The sequence below is a fragment of the Chionomys nivalis genome, chromosome 8 (genome assembly GCF_950005125.1).
Source record: "Chionomys nivalis chromosome 8, mChiNiv1.1, whole genome shotgun sequence".
Lineage (NCBI taxonomy): Eukaryota > Metazoa > Chordata > Mammalia > Rodentia > Cricetidae > Chionomys > Chionomys nivalis.
The window spans coordinates 30755375-30781563 of NC_080093.1; the positions used below are offsets into that span (position 1 = coordinate 30755375).

The 26189-nt window shown below is 36.2% G+C and overlaps 1 protein-coding gene across 7 annotated transcripts in view; it reads left to right on the top strand.

The window, feature by feature from the left end:
* The window catches only part of Rfx3 (regulatory factor X3), a 251670-nt gene that overhangs the window by 18269 nt on the left and 207212 nt on the right, over positions 1-26189 (top strand). For 2 of the 7 annotated variants that reach the window (XM_057777837.1, XM_057777832.1), the window contains exon 2: positions 12758-12850. The exons of the other annotated variants lie outside the window; for them this stretch is intronic. Coding sequence is in view for 1 of the 2 variants with exons in the window: in XM_057777832.1 (XP_057633815.1) it covers positions 12781-12850 (70 nt within the window). In the remaining variant the exon portion in view is untranslated. The remainder of the gene's footprint in view (positions 1-12757; positions 12851-26189) is intronic. 7 annotated transcript variants of the gene reach the window in all.

Genomic DNA, 26189 nt, shown 5'->3' on the forward strand with positions numbered 1-26189 from the left:
TCCTGCCTTGCTCTATTCTGTGCTGCCATAGGCCCAAAGCAGATTCTTTGTTAACCAATGGTAATAAAACATATTCACAGCATGCAGAGGGGAATCCCACATCACTTACTGCATCATTTCCCTAGCCCTCATTTCCACTTTATATCCTTGCATCTATTGAGCAATTACTGACACAGTGAATCAAGAAGTGAACTGCTGTTGATCGAGCAGTGAACAAAATTGATTAGGCCTCTTGTCATGGAAGAGTCATCAAACAACTGTAGTTAAAGGAGAAAAAAATAAATGGGAATAGATGATAGTGACTGGTTGTAAATGATACGGAGAGGGATATGGTAAGGAAGGATATTAGAGACAGATTAGAGGGTTAAATAGGGCCCTGCGGACTTTGCAGACCTCTGAACAAAGACACCAGACAGAGGTGGGCCTTTGGGTATTTCTTCAAATGTGACTGTGTGTGTTAGACTGTTGATGCTTGACTGATGTTAGACTTTTTGCTATATTAGCAGTTCTATTTTTTTCTTTCATTTGTTCTCATGATATTCTGCTTTTCTGTTTGGGCCTTTGATTTAAAGTTTTATATGTCTTTCTCTGAAAAAGTTTTTTTTTGTGTGTGTGTGTGTGGTTATTGACTAGAAATACAAGTTTTTAAAGAAATTGGCACTTGAGAGACTTGAAAAATAAATCTTTCATATATTCAAGTTCAGGGTTCTTCTGAAAAACCTATAACTATTGCTAAAATGTATTCTAAGTACCTAAACAGAACTCATGTGCAAAGGAGAAAATGTAAAAATTGTGAGGACTACAATGGCCAACAACTTGATTGGTTGTTTCCTCAATTAGCTTATGTGTAACTTTAACCTGGAAAAAATGTTTGTTTATTATGGATTCATGTTAAAAGTACAACTCCTGTCCTAGAATTTTAAGATCATTGCTTATGTGGTATAGCTATCATATCTCATCTTTAATTACAGTCATGAGATAAATTTATTTATAAAACATTGGATGTGCAAATAGACAAAGGATTATTTAGATATAAAAGTTACTGTTACTGATGGAGGCATGTTTTCTTGAATTTTGATATTTTGCCTAATGATTTTCATTTAATAATTTTAAGTGTAGATAGATAGTTTAAGTCATTTGATATTTTTAACTGTATATTTTTCAGTGTTCTCATGTTAAAAGCATATTTTCATTTAATTCATTGGAAAATATTCAGCATTATTTGCCATTGTGAAATACACAGCTTCATATTTGAGGCTATTGTTACACATGGTACATATATTTAATATGAGGTAATTATGTATTTTATAGCATGTAAGTAAAAATTAGTAGAATTTTTGTGCAACATTAAACCAAAGCCTTTTTATGAACCTCTGTGATTATATATGCAATATTATTTAAATTGTTATTTTTTTGTTGTTTATGTACCTACAAATGTACATGCCACTGCATGACATGGAGGTCAAAGGACAACTTGAGAGAGTAGGTTCTTTCCTTCCACCATGTGGGTCCTAGTGAAATAATTTGAAGAAGCAAACTGAGGAAACATTGTTTTATGAGAAAGGAAACCTTGGGCTCAGATTCACAACTGTTAGAAGAAAGGAGAAACCTTGTATATATGTCCCTTGGGATATCTTTTCTTTTTTCTTTATAGTTGAAAAGATATAATTAGTACTGAGAAGTCTCACCTTCAACTTATTGGTCACCCACCATACTTAGGTGATTTATCAAAGGCAGAGCGTTCTCTATTTAAAAACAATTATGAAAACAAAATCCATTTAGAACTTAGTTCCAGTTAACATTTACTGAGGATATTTGATTTATAGAAAGTAAAATTAGAAAGGCAGATATTTGGGTATGAAATATGATAGGGTGACAAAGCCAGGATTTATAAAAGAAGGCAGAATTGCATGGCACACCAGGTTTTTAAAGCTTCATGGCTTAGTTTCCTTTAAGGATGTCAAGTTTCACAGCACAGCTGTATGGCCTCACAAGGCAGGGACCAGGGAGGACCAGAGAACACTCTGCAGCATATGAACCTCACTTACTTTATGTTGATCCCATTGCCTTTTCCCTAATTCTACTTAACAAGATCCTGAATATCAAAATGTCATACACCTAATTTAAACTTCACTTCTATTAGATTGCTGCGGAAGCTCCTTCCGCTCCTTCAGCCAATAGCCTTTAAGATACCAGCCCACTTGGGTATGGTCTCTTTTGCTTTAAAAAGCAGTGGTAGCCCTGCTCTCTCTTGCTTCCAGTTCCACTTCCGGCTACTAGACTCTGTTCCTGGTCGTGCAGAGGGCTGTTGTCTAGGACAGTGTTCTGTAAGTTTTCCCCTTAAATAAGTAACCCTTTTATTAATCATAATTCCAAACTGGTGTGGGATTGTTTTGTGATTTATGTCTACATTAGATCAGTTTTTTTTTTTTCTGAACAGATTGGAACAGTGTACTATATTTGTCAAATAATTGACCAAGAATTAAATAACTGCTTTGGAACTTAGTAAATTTGCTAACACATGCCCTGTGAATAATATATTTCTAAGTCATATGTGGCTTTAGTAACTCTTGGTTACTATGTATGTATTTGTAATGTATGTATTTTAATGTTTTGATCTTACTTATGGAATCAGAATTGAAATTGCTTCAAAAATATTTTCATATTAACAGTCTCTTTAGCTTTAGAATTAAAAATTTATTAGGCAAGACCATTAGAAAGCATTCCAGTTATTCTTTGGAAATTAAGTAGAGTCTATACTTGGTTTTTATATCATGTGTCTCCTGACATCCCTGAATCCCGGAAATAAGGATTTTTGAGTTGTTGCACCTTAAGAAGTAAGAATGACACAAGAAATATAACATTATTGGATGTATGCTTTCTGTTTGTTTTCTTTTAGCTTCACGTCTGTAAAGCGAATCCGCATGTGTCTTTCTACCAGTTCTCTTTTCCTCACTCCCTTCCTAGTGTGTGTTGTCTCTCTCACCCTTTTTTGGCTGACTTCTTATTTGTTCTGTTTTCAGGTTGGCTCTATTTACAAACTGTCAGTTCTAAATCTTAGCTCATCTCTAGGCTCAGGCAGAATTCTTTGATCAGACGTTGCTCTTCCATCTCAGTTTCCTGTAGCTCTTCTGCTGGATTCACTGTCCTTTGTTCTGGGACAGTTGTTCCACATTCTCCTGCATGTTGCTTCTGGATACTTTGAGAGAAACAGTTGCCTTTGCTTTGCTCCTGTAGTATGTAATGAGAAGAAGTGAAAGGAATCCTGAGAGAGAACCATGGCTCTTTCAAAGTGAGTGAGGTAGGGCATTGACAGATGGGAATGTTCCCAGCTCTGTGTGTCAGTAGAAGGGCCAAAGGTTGTGATGAACATGGAGAAAGTGCCCATCTTAAGTCTTTCAAATTTGTTTTTGATGATAAAAAATTGCAGGCAATATTAATTAAACCCAAATGTCATTGGAAAAGCCTGAATACATTTTTAAAAGTTGGCTTGTTATTACTTTCTCCTGTATAGTCTTTGATATTTTTGATACTAAACCTTTATATTTTTCCCCCAGTACTTCATGAAAAAGGCCTCACAAGTGTAAGCACACAGATAGTACAATGTCTTCTTAAAAGCCTTCCCTACTCTATGCCACTTCTCAGTGTGCTTCACACAATTTGTTTAGTAGAATTTTATTGACAGACTCCATGATTTCCTTCTCTAATTGAATGTAAATAAAATAATGTTGTCTAATGCAGTGGAAATTTGTGTGAATAACTTATTCACTATTAATCTTAAAAGTATAGAAATTTTGTGATAGGATACATAGATTCTGGAATTAATGTAAACACATTACTGATCAATTGAGATGAATAGAGTAAAGTGAAATTTAGAATTTCTTTTTTATAATTCATTGCTACTACTTTTGTAGCTATTGGCTTGCTCAGTTTACTTTTGTATTGTTGGACCTATAGTAGATTTTGAAAACTCAGACTTGGCACTCTTCTACCCCCCTGCCCCCGCCAAAGCTTACTGAGTTCTTTTATATAAATTATATCCTTTTAGGTGACTATATGGAAAGAAAAACTTTGAGTGGTAGGTGGTATAATTGAAATGTAGATCATAATCTCTGTTTGTTTTACCAAATTAGTTAGGGGTTCTGAGGATACATTTTGAATATTTGTGTATATTTAGCATTTCATCTCTTTGTTAGAAATCTCTCAGTGTGACTTGTTTTTAATAGGATGTGTCTTGAATTGTAGACCAATCACTCTTGAAAAGTATTAAGCCCTTTAAACACACTGGTCAGCCCCACAGAGGGAAGCCTACAGGTTTATTAGCACTGCCTGGCCTGAAAGCACAGCATACCCTTTTAGGTTGCACAGCAACAGACTCCTAGCAACCATAATAGATTGAATTTCTAAGAGTGACTGGGCCGGATGTAATAATAAGGCAAGCGGTACAAACAGTTGTCATGGTTTTCTTTTCGCAGCAAGCTAGTTTGATTTAGAGAAGCTCAGCTTTTCAAAAATGGGCAAACTTCTAATAAAACTTTTACTGTTTGTGCATAGGACTTTTCGTATTACCATAGCAATAGTGATACCAAAATTTAAGAGTCATGGAATTAATAATATGCCCATAATAAAATAATGTTACAAAAATTATTATCTAAAGTTTTCAGGAGGAAGTTTTTAAAAGCACATTATCATAAACTTAAATTAGATTCAGAACCAAATAATCCTAGTACCCCTTTTAAAAATAAAAACATGTTATTTATGCTTTCTCTTTTTGACATTCTATTTTTATTTTGTTGCAATTACCTGTAGTTTTATGTTGTGATATAATTGAACATTCATATAAAACTGATCATTTTACAAACTTCAAAACATTAAAAAAAAATCCCCGGTTAATTGAACTGCTTTGTAGTTTAAACCAACTGAAGCATAGTATTTATTAATGAAACAATAAAGAAGAAAAGTATTTAATCTTTCGCAGTGATAGTAAAAGCGCTGTGGTTTGTCTAAAAATGTAATGTCTTCTAACTTCTCAGCAATCTTTCTTTTCAGCCATTAGTTGTGTGTTTACTAATGTCGCTGTGTAAAGGAACTTTACACAGTCTGAAGAAGGATGCTGCCATCAAAGAGGCTCATCTAGCTGCTGGAGTCGAGAGTAGAACTACAGCCTTTGACAGCAATAAGCTGTAAATATACACACAGGCTGATACCCCTGATTTGTTCATCTTTTGTGTCAGCATTCGGAAAAGATGGTTAAAGTGGCAGTTGTGGTAAAGACTAGCAATTACAGTAAAGAGCAGAAATTAGGTATTTGTGACCTATTATATTTCATTAAAAGACTTCCTTATTAAAATGGCACTGCTTACTCTGATTACTTGACAGCTGCCCAAAACAGAAAACACAGTTTCAGCTAAAGGTAAAACCAACCTCTTAAGCAAGCTTATAGCTTAGAATAAATAAATGATATAGAATAAAGGCATTTTTAAGCAATACATTTGTTTTTGGGAGAAATGTTTGTCAGTGGCTAAGTAGTGCACTCTGTTAGCATTCGTCTTGGAAGAGCTTACCAACGGGATTTTCCCACTGAGATATTTACAGTGCTCATCTAGGATCACACTAGCTTCCTACTAGACAATCTAGGGAGCAGCATGGCTTCAAGTAAGCAGTATTTTTTTTTCTGCCCCCACCCCAAACACAGCTCAGACTTTAGAAGCTTCATTACTAGGTTACTTATATGATATTCTAAGTGTTCTTTATTTCAAGCCGGATTAGCCCCAATGAGTTCAATACTTGAACTTTAGGCATCCCCTTCACAGTAATGAATTGTTTGCTTTCTCTTCTTTTTCATCTTCTTTGGCTCTTTTTAACTTTGGTACTATTCTGCTTGCTTTGGAAAACACAGTATACCTACCAATTTTTGGTTTTTTTTTTTTTTATTTGTTTTTTTGACTCTGTCTTCTATACCATCAAGTATGGGACAATCACTGTGTAGAAAATTCTGTGATTACCAAATTATACTTTACTGTTGAAGACACAAACACAGACTTTGTATGAAATAGATGTGTACAAAATTGACTTGTTAGAATTCACAATATTAATAAAAAGCTGTTGTATGTGTATGAAGCTGTGTAATTTCCATAAATACCTAAACTAAGCTCTATAAGACACTCATTATTAATTCCGGTTGCAAACAAGTTGGGTTTTCAGCTTAATGAATATCTGTCCCAAGTTGGAAGAATTTTGCTGTCTTACAGAATTCAAAGAGAAGAAAGTCAGGCCTATTTTTTTTTGTTTGTTTTTTGTTTTTTTGTTTTTTGTCGTTGTTGTTGTTTTTGTGTGTTTTGTTAAATAGAAACTTAAGCCCCAGTTTGTTGTTTGGTAGCAAATTGCTTAAATATATATTCCTTTGATTTCAGGTTTTTAAAAATGTAAAATAGGGATGCTATGTACCCAAGAGGGCTATAAAATGAAAGATTAGTAAAAGATAACATGAATTAAGAATAGAAAAACTTAGGTCCATGTAGTTAATTTGAAAATTGATAATCTTTCTTTTCTTTTTTTCTTTTTTTGGTTTTTCGAGACAGGGTTTCTCTGTGGCTTTGGAGCCTGTCCTGGAACTAGCTCTTGTAGACCAGGCTGGTCTCGAATTCCCAGAGATCCGCTTGCCTCTGCCTCCCGAGTGCTGGGATTAAAGGCGTGCGCCACCACCGCCCGGCGATAATCTTTCTTTTAAATTTAAATTTTTCTACATTTTATTTTGTGTGTATGGGTGTTTTGCCTGCATGTATATCTGTGGTCCCTCTGCATGCAGTACCCATGGAAGGCAGAAGAAGGTGTTTGATCCCTGGAACAGGAGTTATAGATGTTTGTGAGCTACTGTGTGTGTGCTCGGAAACGGTCCTCTGGAGGAGCAGCCCATGCTCTTAAGCACAGAGCCGTCTCTCCAGCCCCAATATTATCCTTTGCACTGAGTCTCATCGGTGTGCTGTGCGATGTAAGGAAAGTGTTGAGGAGACAGCAGTAGCTGAAGGTAATACCACACACCTAGACTTCAGAAAGTCGTTGTCTCAGCACTGGCTAGTAGTGAAAATTTATGTATAAAGTGACCTCTCTTGTCTACACCCTGGGGCCACATTTTTAAAAATTATGAGAACTGAAAAGTGTATGCTAACATGTTAAATGTTAACCTATCCACAATTTTGATAGAATTTCAAAGAACAGGCCATACTTTTGTTGTTTTGGTAAACATGTACAGTGAGTGAGGCCTCTCTGTAATATGTAAATATGTACAAAGAACTTCTTTGTAACATTTTTTTTCCATGTGAAAATGATGTGAAGATGTGCCTAAACTGGCTAGGTTTAGTGTCTTTTGTTGTGGTAAGAGAATTGACAGTGATCAGAATCTGTTAAGAATTAATGCAACATTGGAGGCATTTAAATTCATTGATTACGTTTAGAACTGTTTGATCTAGTTCAAAGAATGTTCAACTTTTTTATAGTTAATTTGTTAAAAATCATTTATATTTTACTATATTCTGTTGTTAATGCCATATTCTGTTATAAATGTGATGAAGGTATTTGATTTAATGAGAAGGTAGTGTATTCAACAAATACAAATGGCTTGAAATATAACAGAAGTAGCTAGTCAGATTAAACTAGGTATAGGAAGTGACTATCTGACTTCATATTTTGAGGAAGGTAATTCCTGACCGTACTTAAGAAAAGGCAAAGGTATGGGATTTGCTTAACAAGTAAGAAGAATACATGGATAAAGTGATAATCTAGAGCCAGTGCAAAGAACACTTAATGTTAGGAAGTAACATTAAGTCTGCAGTAAAACCACTAGCCGTTACTTGTGGTTTCTGTAGACCACAAGTTATTTTTTTCTCAGGAACAATTTGTATGCTAATATTGTTGACTCTTTAATGAAATTTTAAAGAATGAAGCATTGTTAAAAATACTAAATTCAGAATGTTTTATAATTGTAAACTTTTTAAAAATTAATGTTTTATTTAAAACTTTTCATGTAACATATTTTGATAATATTCTTTTCTCTTTCCCAACTCTTCCCAGTCCCATCCTACCTCCTTACCCATTCAACTTTCTCTCTCTCAAAGTACCAAAAGAAAAAGCACACAGACACATGCACAAACAAAAAAACCATGGGATCTGTCTTGTGTTGGCCTTCCATGGAATGTGGGATATACTCAGTGACACTCCTTTGGAGAAAACTGATTTTCCTTTCCTAGCAGGTATCAGCTGGTCATGGGTGGGAATTTGTGTCTGCTTCGTCTCCTCAGTGTTGGAATTTTGCCTGGTTTGAACCTGTGCAGGACTCATGCATGCTGTCACAGTCTCTGTGAGTTCATGTTTTTCAGTCCTGTTGTATCTTGAAAATACTGTTTCATTGGAGTTGTCCACCAACTCTGATTCTTATGTATAGATCCCCAAGCCTTGAAAGGAGGAGTATGATAAGTATCACAGTTAGGGCCGAATGCTCCAAAGTCCTTCACACTCATAAAACTACTGCTAGGTATTGTGTCTCTGGAGTTATTTTGTATTTTCCCTATAATGCCTTTCTACAAGATAGGCAACATAAAGAGATATTAAGTCAAAAGATGTCTTCTTTGCTTCTTATCATACTAAGTGCATAGCTTAATTACTTTTAAAGACCTTAGTACTGTGTGGATAGAGAAGAACAGCAAAAAGAAAGATTCTGTGTTTGAGTAGAGACATTTTAAGGGATAAGGTAATACCATGATTTGTATTTTATAGTTGTGAGGGTTGTTCACACTATAGATGTAGAGCCAAGTATGTAGAGTTGAAACATTCCTTTGAAATAGTGGAACAGATGAAATGGACAAGAAAAAGGCATAGCATTTAAAGCATGGTTAGAACATAGCCAGGCAGTGCACATTTAAGAAAGGATCCACTGTCAAGGTGAAAGTGGTCTTCACTGAGATGAATTTGGCAGATATAGAATAGATAAGACATCGAGCAGAAAGACCCGTAAACCAGGGTTCTTGCTTTTAATTAAGAAATACCTTTTGGCCGGGCAGTGGTTGTGCAAACTTTTAACAGTACTTGGGAGGCAGAGGCAGCCTGATCTCTATGAGTTTGAGGCCAGCCTCATCTACAAGAGCTAGTTCCAGGATAGGCTTTAAAGCTACAGAGAAACCTTGTGTTGGAAAAAAAAAAAAAGGAGGGGGGGAGGTAAGGCCTTTTGTCCTTGTATTACATGAGTTCATGGGTGATACGGATAACTGCTACTCAGTGGAGCTGTGTTGCAAAGTGTGAACAAGTGTGATTCCAGCTGTATGCTAGCACCATGACAGTGAGCTATATTGCCAGTTTAGCACTTTATTGGCACTAATACAAGTGATGGTGCCATAATAATTATCAATTGTGTTGTAGTGAGGATTGAAGCTGAGGAAGCATTTATATAAAAAGGATATGGGAATCATGCTAAGACCTACATCAGTGGTTCTCAACCTGTGGGTCGCGAACCCTTTGGAAAACTCATATCTACAAAAGTATTAGTAGCCTTAGCAATATTACAGTTGTGAAGTAGCAACTAAAATAATTTTATGGATGGGGTTCACCACAGCACGAGGAACTGTGTGAAAGGGTTGCAGCATTAGGAAGCTTGAGAACTACTGCCCTACATCAATAAAGAGCAAAAGCCAAAGGTCACAAACCATATTCCTTTATATTTGACTGTTTACCAAGAAGCAAATGGAACATGCTTTATCATTGTAACCTGACCAGTTCTTTCGTAGAAGAGTGGCAAAGGAGAACTGATTCATCATCCTGCCCCCAGTTTGTAGTTCACCTCTTTCCCAATGTCCCGAGTGCTTTCTTATAGCTTGCCCAGGTCTGCAGCCTACTTTAGCCTTGCTCCGCCCTCTGCAGGCTCTCTTCCCAACAACTCTTGGTGCTAGAGGTCAGTATGTCTATCTCCCCTGCTCTGACTGGGAAGGATTGTCCCTGACAACTGCACTCGGGGTCCTCGGGATCTGCTCAAGTAGAGTTTTAAAACTCAGCATGACACTGAACTAAACAAACTTCTTGTCTCATGAGCTTATACCTGGATCGTCAGAACCTACACCCAGAAGTGCCAGGAGAGGCTGGAGAGATGGCTCAATGGTTAAGAATACTTGTTGCTTTTCCTGAGGTGGTGGATTCATGTGCCTGAACCCACATGGCAGCTCAGAACCATCCATAATTTTAGTTTCAGAGGTTCCAACTATTTTCTGGCCTCCCTGGACACTGCACGCATGTACTGCACAGACACACATGTAGGCAGAGTACCTCGCCCCCCTCCCCCCCATACACAAGTTCAAGAACTTGGAACAATAGTTTCTCTTGCCTGTTCTCAAGATGGTGCTGGAAGTGACCGTTTGACGGGTGACAGATCAGCAGGACTTACTGTATTGTGAAGTGCCATAAGAATGAAAAAGCTAAAGACAGCTGGGCTCCTGGTGGTTCGTAAAGCAGTTGAGAAAGACTGTATTTGGATACAGTAAGAATGGGAAGTAGCCAGGTCTTGCTTATTACCATGTTTGCTTGCATTTAGTCACTTTCTCACACATTGCTAACCACCTTACCAGAGATGATGAAGTCATAGAATACAGCAAGAGGTAAATAAATTATTGAAAGTCCACATAGAGCTTAGGACCCCAGGGAGGGCATTTTGTTCACATGGTAGTGCATTAACATAGTTAATGCATTGTATATGAGGATCATACATGTTTGATGTGTGTATATTATATCCAACATAGTTCTTTTTAATTGAATCATTGTATATGAACAGGCTCTCGAGGGAGAACTTAGGTTTGATGTTAAAGTGACACACTGTAAAGGCACACTTGTATCAGTGACTAGTGTGGTAAGCTGAGGAACTTGCAGTGTCTTCAAAGATCTGAGCAATTGTATCAGAGTTAGTGGGAAACAGAACCAGCTATTCCAAGTGGAGATTTTGTGTTTAGCCTGTTTGAAGAAGAGTGATTGGCAAAGATAAATTGACTGTTATTTATCCTGGACTTGGATGATCACAAGGCTGATGCAGGGAAGGGTATTTGGAGAAAAAAATTAAAGGAATAGTTAGAAGGCTAAAAATATGTAGTTATATGCCTGTATAATTAGTAGTTATGTTACTTAAAATCATTGTGAAACTCGTAGTCACTACGTTTACAATGTATTCCATAAACTCCATTTCAGAAGCAGTCGCAGTGTGACAGACGTATCTGGTAAGAAAGTTTAAATGCCCAGTTCTTTTAGAGAAAGTGGATGTACTAATTAGTGTAGATTATTTCATTTTGCCGAGTCTGACTTGTAATCTTCTAGATACACAAACACCTGTGATTCTTTTGTGGGCTTTGTCATTTGTTAGTCTGAAATACATGTATTTAGATTTGCTGCCTGTTCATATAGACCCAGCTGTGCCTGTTTGCTTTGTTATTTTTCCAAGTTTAATGGACCAATATAAAAATTTATGGCAACTGTCACTTAATGTCACTTCTGCCTTTAAGGAAAATGTAAACAAAACTGAATCATGCTAGAAAACTCTATTGCTGTTTCTCGTTGACTATAAGGTACACATTATGCTAAACTGACCTGTGATACCATGGGACAAAAATAGCCTGAATAGGAATATAAACGATACAAAAGTGTGTGTTGTGTTGTCCTTGTCACTGTAAGTTGACTGTATTGGAAATAAAGATTAGTGGTTTCAAAATAACCTTTCTTGTTTTTCTACTATGAACCAGAGATTTCTTCAAAAAAAAAAAAAAAACCCTCTGAAAAAATAAAATACATCATACACCTTTAATCCCAGCACTCAGAAGGCAGGGATGGGATGATCTGTTGTGTTGAGTCTGAGGCCAGCTTAATCTGCATAGTAAGATCCTATCTTGGAAGATATATATATATATATATATAATTGCTTATTGTGTGCATTTTACTAATATTTCAGCTTTATGGTCTGTTCATTTCCACTTTGCTTCTCTATTTCTAAGAAATCATACTGATTTTGTGATTTGAGCTAATATATGTTACCTGTTAATCTTGTCTCATTTTTATTTCTTTAAATACAGAGAGTTTGCAGATGATTTTTAATGTTGTTTATTTTTTTCCTCTTCACGTTGTAAAGCAAACATTTAAGAAATTGCCTTTTCTTATTTTTCCTCATTTATATTTTTCGGATAGTTAAAACATTAGTTTTATTGATTGAATTCCAATTTATTAAAACGTTCCCATTGTTTCCTGTAAAATCAAAACCAGTATCCTTTTTGTCTTAAAAAGAAATTTAAAAAATAGATTTAATTACAAAGAGTACTTTTAAATAATTGAGACATATAGTAGTATTTATCCTCAAGCGCAGTAATTTAAAATAATCAACAGTTTCAAGATTTTTAAAAATAATTTTATGTTAATCTAATTTATCTTTTAATATATTTGAACTTTTGGTATTTCTGACATTTTATGAAACAAATATCTTGTTGGCTGGTTGAAAGACTAGGGCTAACTTGTTCACGTCCTCTATTACCATGTAACACAGAGATACCCGAAGAGTAAATACCTCAGTCTGTCATGTACAGGATCTCATGTCTGAAAGTTTTCAAAAGTGTATATTTAAAATTTTGAAATATGCTTTTCTTGGTGGTTGACAATGAATATGGTGAGGAACTTTATTCTTTCACAACTATATGTACTAGAGTCATCATTAGATTGTGTCATGTAATTCTTTTAAATGCTTCAGGAACCCTGTTTGTCCGTGGTGCTATGGAAACTATAAGAGAACTTCTCTCTGCTGTCTATCACCTAGCCCCTCTGTCACCTCCAGCTGTCTCAGGTAGGAATAAAGGCATGCTGTATTGAAAATTCATATAGCTATCACTCAGTTTATAGGAAATAATGAGAAAGCATCCTCACCCCTTTATGTGAGATAATCAAGTACTTTACAAGCTTAGACCAGTTTAAAGAGACGAAAAATAGAAGGTGCAGTCTTTTTACATTGCTTTGGTACCCATGTGTCAACTTCCATATTGTCTGGATTGGGTATCCTAAAATGGTAGCCAAATAATTGTACATAATTTCTGCATTTCTATACTAGTTAAATTACCAGACATCATGCACATAGCAGAATCTACTTAAAGGCAGAAAAATAGCACTCACTTTCTGAAGTTCAGACAATGACATGGTAACACTTAGACCAGTGGGTATGAATATGTGGTAATTGGCTAACATGTTTCTGATGATGTCATAATTCCTCCACTCATTAATGGGTTGGTTACTGCATTTGGGTTATGTGAGCCCTTTGCTTTCATTGCAAACAGTTCTTTAAAGAGAGCCTTTCCTTTGGCGTGTAGAAACATAAAACACGCTGGGGTGGATGTGTGATGTTGGGGAATAGGTTTAGTGTCTGAGCATTTATTAGTTCATCATGCTCTCTGAGACGGTGTTTGCATTCAGCTATGTTCTTACCTTTCTGAATTGTTGAAATTCATTTGCCAGTCCATTAAAGTTGATAAAATATTTTGCCATTTCTTTTTTTAAATGAAACTTGAAGGTGGCATTTTCAAGTAATTATATGGTTCACCTTGTAGTTGGTGATCTACTGATCTACTAATTAAATGTGTCTTAATGGTTTTGAATGTAGTTATATTTCCCCCATGGTGCTGGTTTTTGAACCCAGGGCCTCATGCGTACTGGGCAAATTCTCTGTCCTAATTCTGTCCTAATATGCTTGCTTTTGCTGTGATGTGGATTAGACCTAGAGTCTCTCAGGCCTAAGCACATGGCCTGTCTCTGAGTTATACTACCCGTTCAATTAGTCTTTAAAAGCTACCTTTCAAGTATATTTCATAGTCCTATGAACCTTTATATATTTCCATTGGAAGATGTGGTGATAAGATAGAATCTATGAAAGTTCTGGGTTCTTTAAGTAGCCTTGATTACTGAAGAAAATCTTCAGTTTCTGTAGGAAAATGAATGTACTGGCTGCTAATTTGGAAACAAGACCAAAGAGAAATAAGAACTTTCTCATCATCTCAGAGCTAAAGAGACACCAAAACTATACGCCACCCCCCGCCCGTGTGTGTGTGTGTGTGTGTGTGTATGTGAGAGAGAGAGAGAGAGAGAGAGAGAGAGAGAGAGAGAGAGAGAGAGAGAGAGAGGAGAGAGAATGAGAAAGCTAGACAGAATCAGAGACAGAGACATACAGAGAGAGACAGACATGGAGAACTTTGTCTCTGTCTCCCAAATACTGGAATTGCTGGGATTACAGTTGTAGTCTCTGATGCTGTAGCCTCCATTTCAGACTGTGTTTTTGTAAATGTCCTCCAGAGGTTGCACTAAAAGTTCCCCAGTGCATTTCTCGAAACTTTATCATTGATATAAGGTTACAATAAGGTTTTAAGAATGGTGATAATTTTGTGTCTAAGCCCTCACAACATGATTTGAAACATAACTATGCATTTATGTGTAGGAGTTATAATTTAAGAGTATACTTTATCAAAGTATATTTAAAGTACCAGGTTTTTCTTTCAGATAGTTTCCTAGGAAATGTCACAATTTTCTTGTGTTTTTCAAACCATTAAAGTTGTTAATCAAATCAATCTGATACTCATTTTACTGACTGATTTTCATAATTGAGAGTATGTGACTATAGATATTGTATATCCAATAATTATATAAACTTAGGTGAATTTGTGAAAATGGTTGCAGTATATTTTTAGAAATAATATAAAGGAAATAAAGCAGTGAATGTGCTGGTAAAACTTTTCCTTATGAAAAGATGTGGAGGAAGCATCCTTCCATCATCCCAAGGAAAGCAGCAGAGAACGCTTTCACATGTGTTTCTTCTTACACTATTTTTCCTTTTACTCTGATATTTAAACCTCTTTTAGTTTGGGTAGCGTTAATCTCTTCTGTTGTATGCGAAATGAATGAGGTTATTGGAAAGGGGAACTGGTGGAAAGTAAGCAAGTTTGTATAGAAGTCAGCAATTATAATGTAGCTTATTTACATAGTAGGCCACAATTTACGTGTGTGTGTGTGTGTTTAGTATTTGTAAGAACTTGTTCTGATTGGTCAGTTTATGGTGTAGCCATTGTCTCCTTGATGTTAATGGGGAAGCATTGACTGACAGGTAAAGAAACACAATTGGAGTAATGTAATTCTCATGTTGATGGTGTGGCTGTGAACTCTGATATGGCTCTGAAATATTCTATCCATCATGTCAGGAACTTTCAGATTGCTTTCAAATTAAAGACATTCTGCAGGAACCATGTTCATGGGGATTTTTGTAAGTCAAACTGGTCTGTAGAGCAGATTCATCTTGGTTTCTTTCACTTGGGAAATTGAGTTACAAAGCTTTGCAGCTATTTACAGCTCTGTATGGTTGTCGGTAAACTAAGAGTAGTTAACTATCTCTCTCTGTTCTTTATTTTGGTCTAAGTGGTGATCAGGTTTATATCTTTTTTTACTGCCCATTGTGGATCTAGAAATAAGAATTAGACTTGATGTTCTCTCTCTCTCTCTCCTTCCCCCCCCTCTCTGTTTCTTGATTTTTACACAGTATACAGGAAATAAAGATGATTAAAAAAATCGGGCCCTGTGGTAGTTTGTTTTTATACTAGTTCAAAAAATACAAAAAATGTTAAATACATAAGACTCCCTTATTAAATATATTTAACATATTAAATGAAGTAAAATGTAACATTAGTAAGTATATCATTCTTTCTGGTATTTGTAATGTTTATTGGATTTCATAACACTAACCCTGGTAGTTAAACTCATTTAGGTTTGTCAAAGTAATTTTTATGAGCTACTGTCTGTTTATAGAGTAAAAACGCTAGGTTATGGTAATCTTCAGTAATAGTAGTAGAATTGCTAGGAATGATTCCTTCACATCAGAGAATTGTAGAGTTTTTCGTATGTAAGTTTCAAGTTGGTTTTTCATGATATACAAATATGCATTAATTCGTACTGTATTGTAGTAATCTATGAAGTTTCTTTCTTACAAACATAGGAAGAAATCCTAAAATCAGTGATTCTTTAAAAACATGAAATTTAATAAGAATCAATCATAAAATATACAAATTGAAGTTAAACATAGCTATTTAGACTGAAATGTAATTGAATTGTTTAGACTCAATTCATTGTACAAATTGAATGTGTGTCTGGAGTTTATGTTCTAAGAAGGCAGTGACATCTGTTTTTCTCAAACTACTTAATGAGCTTTTAGTTTAGCGCGCTAAGCTAAACAAACACCCCTAGGTGATACTATTCAGCGCTTTTTTTCTCCACAGTCTGTTCTGGACATGGAATGATTGGGAGGGCCTCCAGAGTGACAACAGAATGCTCTTGATAGGAGCTAGCAAAGGTTTGCACCACTGCATGGCTTCATAATGCAGTGACTCAAATCCGTATCCCGAGGATAATTCAACTAAATAATATGTGTATTCTTTAAGTCTCTGCCAGCCTTACAGTTCACGTTATAATCATGCTGCTAATTTGATGCCGTATTTCTTTTGTGATTATGACTAAGAATTATATATGCAAATTATGGGGATGTGTAAATTATTTTCTTAGATTTGTCTTAGTGTTTTCTATTGCTGTGAAGAGACACCATGACCATGGCAATTCTTAAAAAGATAACATTTAAGCCGGGCGGTGGTGGCACAGGCCTTTAATCCCAGCACTGGGGAAGCAGAGGAGGGCGGATCTCTGTGAGTTCGAAGCCAGTCTGGTCTACAAGAGTTAGAATGCTCCAAGACTACAGAGAAACCCTGTCTTGGAAAAAAGTAAATAAGTAAAAGATAACATTTAATTAAGGTAGTGGCTTATAGTTTTAGAGATTCAGCCCATTATCATCATAACAGGGAGTATGGCAGCATGCAGGCAGACATGGAGCTGGCTATGTCTTGACCAGAAGCCAGCAGGAAGTTGAATGACTGTCACACTGAGGGAAGCTTGGGGTAAAAGAGACCCGAAATCCTGCCCCCGCACACTTCCTTCAACAAGGTCACTACCTTTGGGGACCATTTTCTTTCAAACCACTACAGATATATTAAGATTAAAAACTGAGTACTTTTGGTTTATGGTACTAAAATTCCTTTGTTACGTAAAAGAAACTTCATTTTGGGGCTGGAGAGATGCTGCTCTCACAGAGGACCCAAGTTCAGTTCCAGCACCCATATGGCAACTCTCAACTGTATGTAACTCCTGTTCCACAGGATCTAACTCCCTCCCTTGGTCTCCTTGGCACCAGGTATGCATGTAGAACACATTACATATATGCAGACTAAACATTCATACACACATCCTTATGAAAAACTTAAAAAGAGAAAATCCATGTTACTATAAGTGTTTTTTGAAAATAATAGAATATAGAAGAAATGAAATATGAGTCAAGAATGAAGCTTTCTTGGATAGTCTTGCATCATATGTTGATAACTAGTTAACATTTCATAACATTGATCACTAACAGATACTGTGTGTCGGGCCCTGAGGAACACACCTTGTTAAACTCCTATAATCTTCACATTAACTCTCCAAATGAAATGGATACCTGAGATTTTAGATTATTTACTGTTCATTTTTCATATTGATAATGGTCTGGAAATCTCATTTCCTTGAGTTCTAGGTAAACTAATCTGGTTGTCAAACCTGAAGTGAATAACATGAGACGACTTAATAGTCTTTACCTGTAATTGAAACATTTGTTTTTCTGCCCCAGAAACACCAACATGCATTATTATGAGTTGTCCTAGGACTTCAGAGATATTAAATTTTTTTTCTGAAATTCATTGAATTCAGTTGTGAGACACCTGGGTAAACCTCAAGAACAAGGTACAGTCCTGTTCATCGTGTCATTTTTAAGTTGAAGATTGGTCTTAGAAAATGTTAGGTAAATTTGCTAAATATAAATACTATATTAAGATGTTAATTTATTGAGTTAAGCACATGACAAAGTAAAACTCAAATGTAACATTTGTGCTTTAAGCCCATACTATGTTAACTCTGGTGGTTTTGTTACCCAATTGCCAGGTAAGGGAGAGTACCACTATATATGCCTTGAATTGATTGACACAGTTGTTGATCTTTAGATATTTCTAAAGGAAGATTCTCTTCTAATTTGTGTTTCTGCTTTCTGCCTTTGAATGCTTTTGTATGTGTGTTTTGTAAACATATATCTGATTGTAAAATCCCCTAAGAAATTAAAAGGGTATTAAATTATCTATTACATGAAAGCTAGAATGCTGATCTAATATGTCTTAGAAATTGTACATTGGCATTATCAAGTCTTTAGTCTTAGAACTGAATTGATAACATTATCATCAACATTTTGAGTTTTCTTGAGTATTATATCCTTATGTATATATCAGTTCTGGGCTATAAAGAAGGATTTTTTTACACCTGTCTGTATCTTTTGTCCACAATTTTTTAAACACTCATCTTGACTATATTTCCATGAGAGTGAAGCAAATTTTTTTATTGTTTTTGACTTTGTATGAATATATCAGTTTATTGAAGCAATCCTCTACACATATAGATGATATCCTACATATTTTGGTACTAATTATTAATTACACACCAAGTTTGTGCATCTAATTGTTTCTTTAATAAGAATTCTTTAGAATAGAATTAGTTCATAAAGGTAAGTGGTTTAGGAATATTTTAATCAATTGAAAAATAACTTTAGCAAACATGTCACTCTTTACTACCAATAATTATACTTTAATGTTGTGTTTCTTTGCTGGTTGTTTGATACTAAGTGTGATCAATCTTTTTAATTAAAAATTTGCACATCACTTGAAAAGTAATGTCATGAACTTGTATTTCTGACAACTGACAAGTGACTTTAGAAAGTGTACCACATCTACTGTCATTTGAATGGCTCTCCCAATGTTGAGCCGTGATTGACAGCAGACCCAATGTTTATGTCACTTCAGAAATGGGACAGTTATGAGAATGTGTTAAAATAAAAATGAGTTTGAACCCTACCGTGTTGCTTCTTACAGGCCAGCCTTTCTGCTTTCTGCTTTTGGGATGTCTCGGGAAGAGGGCTTGAGTCTGTGGGGAACATTTCGTATTCATCCCTCTTCACCTTGGATTTTCTTGTTCCCAGAACCATCAGAAGTAATTTTTTTTCAAATTACAATAATTTGTCAGTGGATTTAGTGTGTGTGTTGGAGTGTGTGCATACATATGCATAGATCATAATGCAGATGTTCAGGTGAGTTGCCAACCTGCAGGAGTGGGAGTCAGCTCTCTGGTCCACCAGGTGGATCCCAGGGATTGTCAGCCTTTTGTCTTTAAGCCATTCACAGGCCAGAAATAATTATTTATAATCACCCAGTTTGTAATAGTCTGTAATAGTACCAAATATACTAAGACAGTATTTCTTTCATTGATTTTACTTTTCCCTTTATACCTGTAGTCTTTTAGGCAGTTTTTTTCTTTTTTCTTTCCCCTCTTAAATTTCAAGATGGCTTCCTTATGTAGTCACTCATGTAGCACTTCTTTACCAGCGATTAATACTTGCAAGCCAGAATGCCATTAAAACTGGTTAAAATAAGTTGTATCTAGAGACCCCGTGCTAGACCGTGTGCAGAAGGCCCTTGATTTAACGTCAAGGACACATACCTACAGGAGCACAAATTTTGCTCTGCTCTTTTGTGGTTTTGTTCTCATGACTTCTTAGCATGTAAATGTGGAAGTTTATTGTTTTTCCCAGTTGGTGTTCTCATAACGTGGCTGTTGTGACTTATAAAACCATGTGGGATAAAAATTAGTTGTATGTGTGTTTGTTGACATTATTTATCTTATTTTATGTGAATCAGGGTCACATTGTGTAGCCCTGACTGGCATGGAACACTCACTCTGTAGCTTAAGTTGCACTAAAATTTTCAGTTTTTGTGCCTCAGCCTCTCAAGTGCTAAGTTTACCGGCCTTTGCCACAACACCCAACAAAGTTAGGCGTTTAAAAGAAAGAAGGATACTTTCCGATGTGAAGCCGTATTATAGAAGAGAAAGGTGACACATTGTAGTAACGAATATCTATTGCTCCCTGCTGTAGTTTCTTTTTTCTCTTGCTTTTCAGAAACAGGTTGCCCTGTGGCGCTCTGAGTTTCTGTGTGTTCCTTAGAAGCTGAGCCTTTCCTGGGTGTGTCTTGCCTTCAAGGTCTTATCTTCCCAGAGCTGAGCAGGGAGGGTTTCTCTAATAATGCTAATATTTTTAAAGAGTTACAGATGCTGTCATTAAAAAAATTTTTTGTTCTCTTTGTTGCTCTCTTTGACTATACATTTGAGTGAGAGCAGTGAGCAATAACTGTAACACAGCCTCAGTATTGTAACTTGAAAATTTCTCTGTCACACAAATTAGGCCATTACTTTTAAATTCAGCTTCACTCAGGTTCTTAAGACACAGGCCGATTGCAGCCAGTATTCACTGATAGAATATAACCCAATTAGCCATTGGCCTAGATCCCAATAGTGTCCTTGTTCCCCTCTGAAACTTTATGAGCCAGGCCTTCACAGTTAGCATTTTTGTTAGCTTTCTTGTCTTCAGACCTCCCACTGGAATGGCCCACTTAGGCTCTGCTTATGGCATTTTAGGGCTTTTCCCCCCAGAGTCCCAAACTCTTCTACATTTCCCCCACAAACCATGCCTAGAGCCTAAGACCCACCTGGCGAAGTTTAACAGGACAGCAGCCCCACTTGTAATTTCTGTCTAGCTACTCTTCTGTTGCACTGATGACCTTGAGTCATTTAAGGAGAAAGGGTTTATTTTAGCTTACAGTCCAGAGGGATGTGGTCCATCATTGACTCAGGGTTGGAATGCGTGGTGGCAGGAGCATTAGGCTGGTTAGTCACATTAAGTCCACACCCAGGAAGCTGAGAGTGAACCTCCCTCAAGTGTGTCCTTTAAGTCCATTTCCACTTCAACCAGAGGCTCCACCTCTTGGCCACACTTCCCTGAACATCATTTTCAGCTGAGGATCAAAAATTCAAACAAGAGCCTATGGGGACCATTACACATTCAGACCACAACATTGTGATTACAGTTTTAGTAAATGCATGTGAAAATATAGTTATGAAAAAAGAACACAAATATGGGTAAAATTTTTTGGAAGATCTTGCATTTAAGTCACATAATCTTACCTTTATTTGCTTAGTTGTGGACAAATATAAGGTGTATTTTAAAGATTGTTGATGACTATATTAGTGATATATATATATATGATATATATATATATCACTTGTTGATATATAGTTGGACAGGAAATTATAGTGTTCTTGATTATCTGTAGTAAAATTTGGTGTAATTTTAGCCAATAACATATTTGGCATGAAATAATTATAATTTATTGTTAGAATAGAATCTGTCTATATATATTGAAATTAGCATGTTCTCAGGTAAATAATACTATCTCATATTTGTATAAAGTTTGTGGCTTTTAAAACATTTTCTTGTTTATATCACATTCCTGTAAAATACAGCAATATGATTTTGCTTAGTGAATAAATGAAGAGCTGATATGTGGAAAGATTAATTGACTTGGCCAAGGTTGTTCAGCTTTTGAGTGATTTATGAACTCACTTAGAATTACGCTTCTAGCTGAACCTACATTGACCCTCCCTGTGAGAAGGAACAGAACATAGCCTCTGACTATAATTTCTGATCTTCATTCAGCTTTGCTATTTCCTGCGTTTCTTATATTTGATTCCATTTTGCTCATGTGAACATTTGCCTTACTGTTGCAGTAATTGGTTACATTGATAGTATTCAGAGCTCTTGCAAAGTCCTCTTCTTTTTCATTTGAGCTTTAACAAATATGCACAAGAATATTTCACAAACACAACATAGAATTAAAAGCTGCTCTGGGTCTATATGTGATCTTTAGGAGGGCCTGGCAGCTCCAGTGTTTGTGTTTTTAGGAAACTGAGTCTTATAACAAATTTCATTAGCCTTCTAGAAAGACCACGTAGAAAACTGACCAAATGAAAAGAGATAGGCTTGTTAAGGATCTGGAGAGCGAAGCCTAGCTAGCCTAGTCTCTTGATTGGCCTGTGTCACCTGCAGGTAGAAAGCAGTCATAAGATCTCTGGAGAGGCCACTCTGCCCCAATATGGGAACTGTGAAATATACGAGAGTCATCCTGAGCCAGTTAGTCTTGGTGTCGTTAGTTGTACAACAGAAAAAATGCCCAGCATCATTCTTGTGCAGGCGTTGATTTTCTTTGGCCTCCTTGGATAGTTGTGATCTTCACGTGGCTTATATAAGTGTGATGTTAAATAGAAATGTAGTGATAAATAATTATTCTCCAGAAGTTCTTTTTTTTTCTTCAAGCCACAGATTTAACTAAAGTCATGTGAATCTGAAGTATTCTGTATTGAGTCTCTTTAGAGGAGTCTTGGGAGGGATAGCTGCCCACGAACAGGCTTAAGGGTGTCTTCTTTCTCTCTCTTTTTTAAATTTCTCACTCCAGATTTCTGTGCTTTTTGTTTCTTTTTTCTTTTGTATTTTTAAATTTCTTTCTGTCTGTCACAGTTGAATTGGATTTGCCAAGTAAGATAAGATGGAGCAGCTTTTCTTTCTCTGAGTTTTTTCTACTTTATAGAAAGGATTCGGAATGCTGTTAATGATCAAAGACCTCAAATAACATTTATTTTAATAGAAAAAAATCACATACAGTGTGGTAAGGCTTTACACATAGTCCTATTTTTACTCCCTTGGAGGACAATGTTTCTATTTTTTTTAACGCTACAATGAAATTTTCCCCATAATTTTTTCTATAGATTAGAATCAGTGTTCTAAAATTTACAGCCAGATTTCCCAAAACTAGAAGGTAGCTTTAGAATTAGAGCATAGTTGACATCCAGAACTATGGATAATGAAAATGACAAAAATATGAGTAAAATAATGAAAATCAAGCTACCTTTAGGATTCTGATATTTTTCATAGCTGGAGGATGCACTGGAAAAAAAGAGAAAATGAAAAAAAAATGAGGGAACCTTTGAAAGACAATGAGGTCTGTGGAACTGAATGATATTCCCATCTCCCCTCTGCACCACCCTAGTGGTATAGCTAAGACCTGGCAACTGAGTGGGTTTGAATGAGGGGGAAGGAGAGAATATGAATGAATATGAATTTGTAACTCCATTAAAAATAATCTTCGTCCCGAGAGCATAGTATTTTGTCTGAACTTGCAGCTCCCTGGGAAAACTGTTCTTAGAGAACGCTAGTTGGTTGACTTGAACTGTGTTTGGAGAAAGAAAAAGCTCATTTTCCAGGCTATTACAGAGACAATAGCCAACCCTTGGCAAGATCTCTACTGCTTAAGGCTATAACTTGATTTGGTACAAACCAGAGCCTGGTTAAGAATTTTAAAGGAAGTCCTGGAGAACTAGCCAATCATAGAACATTAGAAAGCTCTGTGTGTGCCTAGATATCCAAGTCTGCCTAATACTTAAGGCTGTGATACTTGCCTAGGAACGATCTGAAAAATCTCACCTCTGTGCAATCTTGAGGCTCTGTGTCATTACAGAGTGAAAGCAAGGGCTCCTTTACAAGCCCTTCAAAGTTGGAGTTGGCACCTCATAAAGATGCCTTTGGCAAAGGATAGAACAGACGTAACCAGGGCACCCGAGGAAGTCATCTGAACAGTCGTTGAACACGGTATTGTATTTACACAAGTGTGACCACTAGTAAGCCTTGCTTACAAATTAAACTGTGGAATTTTAAAAGAAAAGTTAGCAGAAAAGTTGATAGCCGTTCTTATGTAGTAGAATCTATGTAAGTGCTAAGTTAGCAAATTTGAAAAAAATTCCAGATACATTGGGAGGATAATGAAATAATTCATACATCAGGGCATTGAAATATGCTATATAAAATGTTCAGTTTCATACAAAATCTTTAAACTTCAAAGAAATAGAAGATATGTCAGGGAATTTGTCAGGTTGGTGAAAGAATTCACCCTTTAGACACGAAGTAAAAAGTTTAGTGTACCTGCTGGAGCAGCAGGCACTGCAGTAATCAAAGAACTGTTTGCCTGTGGTAATTAGGTTCAGGGGAGGAGTCCCATGTGGATGGGGTGAACCCTTTCGCTGCAGTTTCTACCCATGCACTTGTGCCATGCAGATGAAGGTGGCATCGTGGTATCCAGTGATTCTGGTTTGTCGCACCATTCTGCATTGGTCGGGTTGGTGTTTTCTGGCTCCTCAGTTATAACCTTGTTACAGGACATAACACATATACAGGTCAAAAGGAAACAACTGAACAAACACCGCCAACAGAAAACTATTCTTTGCCAGTCCATATTTATTTTAGTTAATTGATTTTAATTTCTTTAGACAGGGTCTTCCTATGTATCCTTAGCTGACTTGGATCTTACTGGTTAGATCAGGCTGGACTGGAACTTACGGCCATCACTCTACTTCTGCCTCTGGAGTGCTAGAATTGTAGGTGTGCTTTACTGTGCCCGGCTCTGGCATAGTAAAAGATTTATAAAGTTAGCTGTTATAACTGTGAACCTCAAAGAACTTAGTGAAACATGTCTAAAGGACTAAATGAAAGAAAAATGAGAGAGAATAGAACGATACAGATTTTTAAAATAGCCACACAGGTATTCTGGCGTTTAAAAAAAAAAACAAACAAACATATTATTAGAGGGACTCAGCAGCATACATGAGCTGGCAGGGGAAGCAGCCAACATGGAGATACGCCCATAGAGACCACCTAGTGTGAGGAGAAACCAACCCCCAAGCAGAAAACAAGGAACTCAAGAGACACCATTGCATGTACCAACATGTGCATAAACAGAGCTCCAGAAGAGAAAGGCAAGAATAAAAGGATAATTACAGAAAATTTCCAAAGCAAGTTAAACTATATTGATTTATATATTCAAAGAATTCAGCATAATCTGAATGGAACAGTTACCAAGCTACCGTATCTCGATGCACATTTACTCTTATGGAAGTGAGAGGCAGCAAAGTCTTGAAAGCAGGAGGGAAACATGACTTCCCTCATGTGGGGTCCTCAGTAATTATCAGCTGATTTACAGTGCTTAGGTGAGAAGACATTTGCTGCATTGAATGGAAATGACTGTCATCCAGGAGTTTTGTGGTTAGCCAAACTCTAAAAGCTAGAAGACATTTCCAAATAAGCAAAACTAGAAGAATGTCACTAAAGAGACCTCTCTAAGTAATTGTAAGGGGAGACCCAATGATTCAAATGACAGGTCACAAGATGTCACGTGAAATAAAGGGCATTGTAAAAGTGACACTAGATTTATGAAAGACAGGTATAAAAATACATGAAATATAATTTTCCTTCTATTTTTCTCTAAACTACAGCTAACTATGCAAAATTATAAAATTGTCTTAGTAATAGTTTAAATTTGTTTCAACCCAGACAGGAATAATTTGGGAAAATTACTAATTGTGATCCTCAGGGGGACCACTACGAAAATAAATAAAAGAAAAAATAGTAAAAGAAACAACATAGGCATGTAAAAGAATACCTGAAAGTCTTGGACACAGTAAAGGAGGATTTGGAATTGGAGATATTATATAGCTCAGATGTATTCTCATAAACTAAGATAGTAGGCATATAGGACATTCGATTTATAAATGTAATAAAGAATTTCCCTGTAATAAAAAAAATCTTAAATTATGTTTGGTATGTGCAGATGAATGCAGCTACCTGTGAATGCCAGAAGAGGGCGCTAGATCCCCTTGAACTGTAGTTAATAGGTCACTGTGATACAATGAGTGCTTGGACTCAAATTCAGGTCTGGTTTAAGAGTAGTATGTGCTTTTAACTGCTGAATCATATATCCCATGCCTTCCACCCTAATTAAGACAAATTAGGAGGTGCTGGAGAAATGGCTTAGCGGTTAAGAGCACTGATTATTCTTCCAGAGGTCCTGAGTTAAATTCCCAGCAACCACATGGTGGCTCACAACCACCTGTAATAAGATCTGGTGCCAACTTTTGGCCTGCAGGGACATATGCAGGCAGAACATCGTATGCATAATAAATAAGTAAATCTTTAAAAAATTGAAAAAAAAGGACAAATTAGGAAACAAAAATTTGTAGGGAAATGGAATGTAGTACAGTTTGGTCAATCCTGGAGAATCTTTTATTTCTCTGTTTTTCCTGAAACACTCTCAGTTTTTGGA